General features: G+C 42.4%; 1 protein-coding gene across 9 annotated transcripts in view; it reads left to right on the top strand.

Annotated features, from left to right (window-relative positions):
• FGF13 (fibroblast growth factor 13) overlaps window positions 1-3,474 on the top strand; it is a 1,071,467-nt gene extending 1,067,993 nt beyond the window's left edge. For all 9 annotated transcript variants that reach the window (XM_069212428.1, XM_069212427.1, XM_069212435.1 and 6 more), the window contains one exon: window positions 2,092-3,474. In XM_069212428.1, coding sequence (XP_069068529.1) covers window positions 2,092-2,228 — 137 coding nt within the window. In that variant the 3' untranslated portion in view covers window positions 2,229-3,474. The remainder of the gene's footprint in view (window positions 1-2,091) is intronic.
• Window positions 3,475-9,978: the final 6,504 nt, after the last annotated feature.

Consider the following 9,978-nt stretch of genomic DNA (forward strand, 5'->3'; position numbering starts at 1 on the left):
GTAAAATACTATTTCGGCATTAATAGACTTTTGTGTCATAACCGTTGTTTCTTATACTACAGCCTTGAAAAAAACCCGGGCTTTAAAGCCACATAGGGGGAGAAATGTGTTGGCTGGCTCCTAAGTAAATGTAAGACTGTGAACGTGCTTAAGAAATAACTGCATTGGAACTATCTTAAGGCTGTCAAAGAATTTCTGCCTAAATATTTGGGAAATAAATATAGTACACATCGCTTTAGATACAGCACATGAAGAATGCCAATTATTAATGTAGGAAACTTTGCATGATGCCTGATTTACGTCAATCAAAAAATGAATAGATTTGGAAACAAATACAATATGTCAATCCCATGATTGACTGATTCAGCAAAGTGTGTTGTATTTCGCAACTGTGCACACTTGAATTGATTTAAATTTGTCTTTCATTTTCTTTTATGAACTTTGGGAAAAATACACTCGATGTTTTTCAAGTATTTTGACTATTCAAAGAGGTGAATTTGGTCCAACGCTCAAAAGTGTACAAATTCCCACGAGATAAATTACGAAGGGTGTCAAAAGGCTTGCCAGAGACTGTCGGGCCAATATACTTTCTTTGATACTCAGGGTTCCAGTAGGATTCTGATGGAGTGAGCCATACATATTCACTACTTCAAGGATATTGTTTGCTGCCCAGGGATATTTTGTCATATCAACTACATAATTGCCAGAGCATTTCCCCACCTCATATTCCCGGTCCCGGCCATATTTAAATGAAATTTACGTTCCTTGACTGTCACGTTAGCAAATTCAGAAAGCTTTTCTCTGTTCTATGGCACAACCGCTATGTTCCTGATTATGAGAAAAAACATAATACTTAAGTGTAATAAATGCTGCCAAACATTACTAATTTTGGATTAAGATGGTCTGCTATCATGTAAGTGCTCTTTGTGTGTTCCGGATAGCATGAACAAACTCCTTGCTTTCTGTGCACATGCATGCCATTTAGTTACCCTTCCTTCTGTGACATACAGTGACCAGTGAGAGGTGAGCGTCTGCTCTGAGTGTTCTTTGTAAGACTTGAAGACTGATGTGGAGCAGGTGCAGAGCATGAGCGCATCTCAGATAATTCATCACCGAAAGCATTCAGTGAGGAGTCTATAGACTGAATAAGGCAGCAAGCACTGCTCATCGAAAAAACAGAGATGAGAAAAAGATATGAAAGAAGAGTAAAGGCAGACTCAGAGAACAGAGGAAGAATACTGGGAGACAAAAACAAGAGGAAAAAGTATAAAAAGAGAATCAGCTGCAGAAAAATGCAAAAGACGTAGTTAGGAGATAAAAAAGAGAGAGGATACAGAAAAATATGACAGAGTTGGAAAGGACGGCAAATGAAGGGTGAAAAAAATAATTAAAAATAAATAAAACGAACCAGAATTGTAGGAAGATTGTGGGCTGTAACACATTTTTTTTAAATAATGAATTACCCGTCATAGTGCATGAAAAGTATATTGCAAATCTACTCAGAATTCCCATACCTCGTAAAGGCACTCAGTCTGCAGCCAAAACCCCCATTATGGAGGCAGTATCTCTCCATGACTTACAACATACCTCTGAGAAAATCAACAAAGAGCAGAATGGAATGCTCGAACTAATCTCAGCCACTGTCAACTCCTCTGAGGCCATTCAAGCCCATTGTGTTTTTCCACGTTCTGCCACTTTTGACATTGCACAACCTCAGATAAATCAAGACTGAAATGTTATGAGGTTGCTTTTGTTCCTGGTCCGAATAAGATGCAGCATGGCAGTCCAGGGTGCACAGTTCCTATCGGAGCATGACCAAGTCTAATCTATAGAGAGTTGGTCCCTGTTTGGAGTGGCACAGTAAACAAACAGACGAAGAACTGAAATGGGAGCCGGGTAATTACCAATGGTTGAGATTATTTCAGGCATTTATTATTTTGCAGTATTCATTGAGCATAGAGTTTAGGATATGCTTATCCAACGTATGAAAAATAAAATGTTCAACTGACGAAAAATACAATGCCCTTGAATTTGTAAATGAACACATTACCCATTAATTTTTCTCATCTCCTAATTGTTTTTCAATTTCAGTGGCCATGTACAAAGAGCCATCTCTTCATGATCTCACAGAATTTTCAAGATCCGGTAGTGGGACACCAACAAAAAGCAGAAGTCACTCTGGAGTGTTAAATGGTGGGAAATCCATGAGTCAACACGAATCCACGTAGCCAGGTTGACGGCACATCTGCTGCTCTACATGGAACTTTACCTCTGGATGCTGTTGAATTCTTACAGGCAGTCTCTCATCCAAACGTTAAGTTATTCAGGACAAGCCACAGGACTGGCATAGGTCTTTCTTGTATCGGCCATTATAACTTTTGGTTGCCAATGGATATATCTCTTTATTTTAGAATACGCTTGCGCATCTCAGAAGAAACTCGGCTAGCCAGAGAAATACAACTGCGAAAAAAATTCCTGGAGAAAAATGTCCTGCTTGCTTTTGTCACCAGTGGTTAGTGGAAAACTAAGTAAAGCATCGCAGGGCACTCACAGGTCAAAGAAAGTTGCTGTCCAACCAAGAACCAGAGACCAGTTGTGCGTCAATGGAAAGTTTAATGATTGCGTGTTTTGTAGGTGCAAAGAAGCAAAAATAACAACTAATGTATTGCTTTTCTGGCTCACAGTTTTATATCTAGTTCTGAGTAACAATGTATTATTTAATTTGGAGCAATATCACTTTTTGATTTTCTGCAGAGGCAGTTTTCTGATGAACTCCAATGGGTCCTTAAACTTGTGTCTTTAAAAACCAAAATCAGGGCTGGATCTGAGTTGTCTCAGTTCCAAGTAAACAGTGTGCTTGTGGTTTTAAACACTATGAAGTATACCTTTTTATAGATTTGTAGTACTCTGGTAAAGTTCTTGTGCTAACCCCTATCTGTAGGAACGGAGTTGTGTCAGCTTCAGACCACGGGAGGTGTAACACCCTCAAGAAATAGATGATCCTCCAACATTGTGTAGTGTTCTCCTAATGCCATTTTTGTGTATCACGTCAAAAGATTGTTGTGGCTTCTTTTCTAACAAAGAAACTGTGGCATTAAGGTGACTTACGTTTTTTTATAAGAAATGTCTTGTTTGTAAAAAAATAATCTTATTTCACTGTATTGGGAATGTGGGATATGGTATTCAAGGGTGCATTTGGGCAAGTACCCCACACTAAGCTGCATACGTGCTCCATAATCATAGTTTACATTTAGTTACTTTCCATATAAATTATCATATCTGTTGCATGGGAGAAAGGTGGAATATTGGAATAGAACTGCATGATGTGTAAGGTTTTGTGCATTAAAAATGTGTGAATCTGTATTCCAAAAGTTACAAATTATGGTCAAACAGCCTTATCTGGCTTGAACAAAGCAGTTATTTATTATTTGTTGTATCCACAAACATGCACTAAATAAACTATTTGTACTGATATCATTTTTTAAATGTTTGATTCATTAGACTAGCTGAATGTTTCTTAGCCTTGTCTTTTCTTCCATACCAAATAAAGTTATGAAACACAATGTTATGACTTTGCTAAGTTGTGCAAATTTTATATGGTAGTTAGTGAGGCTTAATTCGTAATTACATCATATGGGGTTGTGTATTGTCAAATGGAGCTCTGTGTTGCTTAAGGAAGGTTGTGAGTGTGTACATTAACAATGTCTCATTTGTTTCCCCTTAGCCTGGTTCTAGGCAAAATTCAGCATTGTATTGTGATGATATAGATACAAGTTGGAAATTATTTTTGTGAGTATGTCCATGTTTCACGTGCCTACAGGAATCAATAGATAGACAGAACGATTTGCAAATTCTAACTCCGACATTTAGCTGCACAAGTTCATTTACTGCAATGGGGGGCCTGTTAAGCCCAATACTAGGCCAAGCTACCCCCTTCATGATAATATGGACACCACACTGTTGAATAGGTCGAAGTAATTCGTGCTGGATATTTCTCATGGGGGAGCCTCTGACAAATATCCCCAGAAAACAGGAGAGCAGTGGCAGCCGGTAATTTTAGGAAGGGCGGGCGAGACACACTGACACACATGCACACTCATTTTCACTCATTCACACACATGCGCACACACCCATCCATTCACAACACTCAGTATCAAATATTCAAACATACACGGACGCACCAAACATTTATTTTAAAAAAACACACACTCACTTACCTTCAGCTCTGCCTCGGAGGTCCCAGAAGGGTTGGGACTGCTGCCTTCACTCACTTGCTAACCTCAGGCCAGACAACGGGGAAAGGCAGCAGTCTCAACTTGTCACAGAGAGGGATGGGGTTAGTGAGACTGCTGACCCCACCCTACTCTGTGACAAAGTGTCACCGATTGACATTCAGCCCTGGGCGCTTCAGGGCTTAAAAGTGAAGCGCCAAGGTCCGAAGCACTCAGTGACATCCCCCTCATCATGAGAGGGAAGGCCTCAAGGCACCTTTGCTAGCCAGAAGAAGTCACGCCCACAGGGCTGTGACGTCTTCAGCCCAGTAATATTGAGCTCAGGGATCCAAGAGCCTGCGCAAATAGCACATGTCTAGCTCCTGGCTGCCTGACCTGAAAATGGACAGGGTCTATCAGGCAGAACTTTGCTCAGCCTGACAGCCACTGTTCTTGAGGGGCAAAAGATGGTGGGCATGACCCCTCAGCCCCAAAGGACGGGCCGCAACTACAGGAGAGTAAAATTATTGCACTGGCATAGGGATTTTCATATTGTACTCTTGTGGACTTCTCCTCTGTGTTACAAGCTGGCAATTCAAACTGACATGTCAGTGTTGCCAAAAGCTGCTGAGGTCCCGCTCCATTTCTGGGGGTGTAGCCACAGAGTTTAACTTCCAGAGGAGAAACTCCAGACAAGTATGTTATATTACGTCTGTATGTTTAGCAGGAATATTGAAGCACAGTGCACAATGTTCAAGAAAAATAGAATGTATGAACTATAGAAAGTTAACTGTTAAATAGTAACAATGCATTTTCAATATATATAACATAAAAAGACCATGGTGAAAATAGAAACACGGGCCCATTAAACAAAATTATGCTATAAAAAATGTCTAGATCATTCCTTAGTGTTGTTAGTGTTTCCTTTATTGATGCCTAGATCTTGGTGGAGGCAAATTAGCTGGTGGAAAAGGTCAAGTAACAACAGACTCCAAATGAATAAAAACTCATTTAATGGTTTGTTTGGAGCTCAGATCACTGGAAAGGGGTCTGTACCCATCTTAACCAGTCTTAGACCCAAATGTATTTCCTTTCAATGTAATTTTAGGGGGCAGCACGATACTGGCACCAACACTGCGGCATACTTTAGAATACTGGTAAATCCATGGCCTAATTTACAGAGATTTCTTTCAAGAATCCCTCAGGCCGACCCTCTTCAACTTCTACATGGCCCCGCTCACTAACATCGCCCAATCCCACAACCTCAACATCATTTCATACGCCGACGACACCCAGCTGGTCCTCTCCCTCACCAAGGACTCTGCAAAGACCAACCTCCACGAAGGAAATGAAGGCAGTCGCCGAATGGATGAAGAGCAGCTGCCTCAAACTCAATTCTGACAAAACAGAAGTCCTCATCTTTGGCTCCACCTCCTCCTCATGGGATGACTCCTCGTGGCCTGCCACTCTTGGAGTCGCTCCGACTCCCACCTACCACGCACGCAAGCTAGGATTCATCTTGGACTCCTCATTATCCATGACCCAGCAAGTCAACGCCATCTCCTCCTCCTGCTTCAACACCCTTCACATGCTCTGTAAGATCTACAAATGGAAACCCACTGAAACCAGAAGAACAGTCACCCAAGCCTCGTAATCAGCAAACTGGACTAAGTCAATGCCCTCTACGCAGGAACCACGGCCAAACTCCAGAAGAGGCTGCAACGCATCCAGAACGCCTCGGCATGCCTCATCCTGGACATCCCCGCCACTTCCACATCACAGACCACATGAGAAACCTGCACTGGCTCCCAGTCAACAAGAGAATCACCTTCAAACTCCTCACCCACACTCACAAAGCACTGCACAACGCCAGACCAGAAAACTCTAAAAGACAACTCTCCTTCTACACCCCGACCCGCCATCTCCGCTATGCCGACCTTACCCTCGCAACTGCCCCACGTGTCCATAGAACTACAACTGGCGGCAGATCATTCTCGCACCTCACCGCCAAAACGTGGAACACTCTTCCCACCCACCTGCGCCAGACCAAAGACCTCCTTACCATCAGGAAACCTCTCAAGACCTTGCTGTTCAAGCAGTAGCAGCACCTCACCCCTCTTCTCCCCTCCCTCCTCAGCACCTTGCGACCCTCATTGGTGAGTAGTGCGCTTTACAAGTTCCTAATTGATTGATTTACCTATGGAAAATAAGGAGTAAATCAGGAGTACGTTTAGAGTCAGATACACATGCTGGAAATATCTTTGCCAATCGGATACTTTTTTTTCCATTGGGACCCTTTGAAAACATATGATATCATCCAAAATCCCCTATTGACAAGAACCAAAGCCTCACTGGGGAAATCTTGACTGTTCTTTTAACTAGCTCATCGAGGCCAAAAACCTAATTGTGCAATCTACGGTACATTGAAACAGAAGGAACACATAAATTACATCGTAAATATACAAAAGATGTTTTCTAAATAGCTCCAGAAATAAAAACAGAAAAAGATGTATTTCAGCGCTTCAAGACCCTCATGGGTGAAGTAGATGGGCTATATAAATTCTGATTTATTGATATTAATGAGCTTACACTAAAGTATCAATTCTGAAAGAATGAACAATTGGTATCTAAAGTAACAAAATCTACTAATGTGATTTAATGTTAGGAACCCTACAATGCTTAATGAAAGTGGACCCTTGAAGTCATTTTTAGAGGTATCAACGTAACTTCTAGGAACCCCCAAAGGTGGAACAGACTGTGGGTCTGATTTAGAGTTTGGCAGACGGTTACTCCATCACAAACGTAACGGATATCCAGTCTGCTGCATTATGATTTCCATAGGATATTATAGAATCATAATATGATGGACAGACATCCGCCAAACTCTAAATCATGCCCTGTGTTACGCTGGACATCAGACAAGGTACGTTTGCTCTTAAATTTGTTTCTGGAGCTCAGCTGACTAAAGTGGGAGTATGTCACGGGTTACATGAAATTGATTCCATGATCTTAGATGGGTTCAGCAAGTGCTCACACTGGAGAAGGCATGGATATAGAAAAAGGACAGTCTGTTGGAGATTTAAGCAGAACCTAACACTTTCAAAGAAACATTTCTCTTTTGAGGTTGTTTTTTTCAACAATGCTTCATTTTAAACAAAGACCTTTGTGTGGTCACTCGTCACAAAAAGATTTAAAGAAGGCATAATTGTTTCAAATTTCTCGTTGTTCGTTTTTGTTTCTGGCATCTGATCTCCTATTTGTGCCTCTCTGACTCACTTACAGCACGAACGTTATGTCCTTACTTGTAGAAAGGCTGTGGCAATAAAGCTTTTAGGCGCTGCTTACTAGAAATTTTCGGAACTATGTGCTCCAGCTCTCCAATCACTCCAGACTTCCCATGATGTAGTAGAAAGTCCTCACTGTTCCTTGTGGCCAGTGTGTTATCAAACCCACTATGGTGTGGCCCACATTAGCCATTTCAAATGAAGGCATTGCTAGTGATTAGCTTTAATGTAAAGCCTTCAAACAAAGCAATCACAGACCTTCTGGAAGAGATCAACACTTTTGCCTATATTAGGCAAAAACTATAAACATGAAAATGTATAATGCACTGGACGTTCTTTTCGAGATATACTGTTGTATTGTGTGTGAAAACAACCATGTTACCAGCCCATTTGGATCTCAGCAAAGTGTGCTGTAACGTAATATGTACTCCTATAACATAAGGTAAATCCGGAATTCACTTGGCATAGCTTAGAGAGACCTTTGATGTTGCCTTTCCAGAAAAACTACAGAGTGAACATTCCAACCAGAGCGTGCAAAAAACTGGTAGGCTTAAACACTAAGGCCCATATTTATACTTTTTGACGCTAAACTGCGCTAACGCAGTTTAGCGTCAAAAAATTTAGCGCCATCTAACGCCATTCTGAAGCGCCATGCGGGCGCCGTATTTATGGAATGGCGTTAGCCGGCGCTAGCAGACCGGCGCTGCCTGGTGTGCGTGGAAAAAACCCACGTAGACCAGGCAGCGCCGGCGTAGGGGGAAAATGGCGTTAGGGCGTTTTAAAATGGCGCAAGTCAGGTTGAGGCAAAAAAATCGCCTCAACCCGATTTGCGCCATTATTTTCGACGCCCAGACGCCATTTAAATGACTCCTGTCTTAGTAAAGACAGGAGTCATGCCCCCTTGCCCAATGGCCATGCCCAGGGGACTTATGTCCCCTGGGCATGGTCATTGGGCATAGTGGCATGTAGGGGGGCACAAATAAGGCCCCCCTATGCCACTCAAAAAAAATTAAAAAATATAAACAATTATACTTACCTGAACTTACCTGAATGTCCCTGGGGTGGGTCCCTCCATCCTTGGGTGTCCTCCTGGGGTGGGCAGGAGTGGCAGGGGGGGTCCCTGGGGGCAGGGGAGGGCACCTGTGGGCTCATTTTGAGCCCACAGGCCCCTTAACGCCTACCCTGACCCAGGCGTTAAATAGTGGCGCAAATGCGGGGTTTTTTGACCCGCCACCTCCCGGGCGTGACTTTTGCCCGGGAGTATAAATACGACGCATTTGCGTCGCCGTCATTTTTTTAGACGGGAACGCCTTCCTTGCATCTCATTAACGCAAGGAAGGCGTTCACGCCAAAAAATGACGCTATTTGCCCATACTTTGGCGCTAGACGCGTCTAACGCCAAAGTATAAATATGGCGTTAGTTTTGCGCCGAATTTGCGTCGAAAAAAACGACGCTAATTCGGCGCAAACGGAGTATAAATACGGGCCTAAGGCCCATATTTATACTTTTTTAGCGCCACATTTGCGCCGCTTTTTGACACAAAAATGGCTCAAACTTACAAAATACAATTGTATTTAGCAAGTTTGCGCTGCTTTTGCATCAGAAAATGATGCAACTGCGGCGCTAAAAAAGTATAAGTATGGGCCTAAATGTGCTCCATCTTTATGACACAATGGGAAACCTGAACCATTGGGACAACAGTTATGCAGTTTGCAGCTTATTTGTCATTATTGCATGTATTTCAGAGCACTTCATTTCCTACACCTTAGAAAATTGGTGTTGCTTTTATTCACTGTAAATGCCAAGTAAATGCCACTGGGCTGGAAGTTAATGGTTCTCTGGACTCTCATGGTGGCAACAATTTGTGGAATCCATCTAACAAGAAGCCCATAAACCGCATAACAGATTGAGTATGGGGCATAATTCTGCAACCTGTTGATGTGCCCAAGGAGGAGGGAGCATGGACTTAATGATTACCTGAGACACCAACTCTCCCATCAAGGCCCCATCATCCTATTTTAGACAAAAATGTCTCGAACTGGGCTTCCAAGTGGGGCAGTGTTTCTACAAGCCATTGATTCTGGGTGGGATAAGCCTGCTTTATTTGAGAAAGACAAACCCTCCAGATCATACATGGAGGGCGTTGTTTTCAGTAAAATGACAATTGTGGGTCTGTGTAGGAATTGGTGCAGAAGTAGTGACTCTCACGTGTGATTCCCCGTTCCATACTCGGCTATAGCTGATCAACGTGTGCTTTGCCTATGATATTGGGAATCAGATATAATGAAACCCTTAGTAGTGTAAACAGTGAAGGTGGTATTACTGACTCATAACATCAGGCATTCAAAATGGGGGACCAAGGGTGGCTATGTTGTCTTAGAATCAACACAATCCATATATTGTTGAAGAGGGATTTGGTAGGCTGTGAAAATTGCTGGTGGACCTGTTTTTAGAGGCAGAATAGCTGAGACGTCTGGGAAAA

The sequence above is a fragment of the Pleurodeles waltl genome, chromosome 2_1 (assembly GCF_031143425.1).
Source record: "Pleurodeles waltl isolate 20211129_DDA chromosome 2_1, aPleWal1.hap1.20221129, whole genome shotgun sequence".
NCBI lineage: Eukaryota > Metazoa > Chordata > Amphibia > Caudata > Salamandridae > Pleurodeles > Pleurodeles waltl.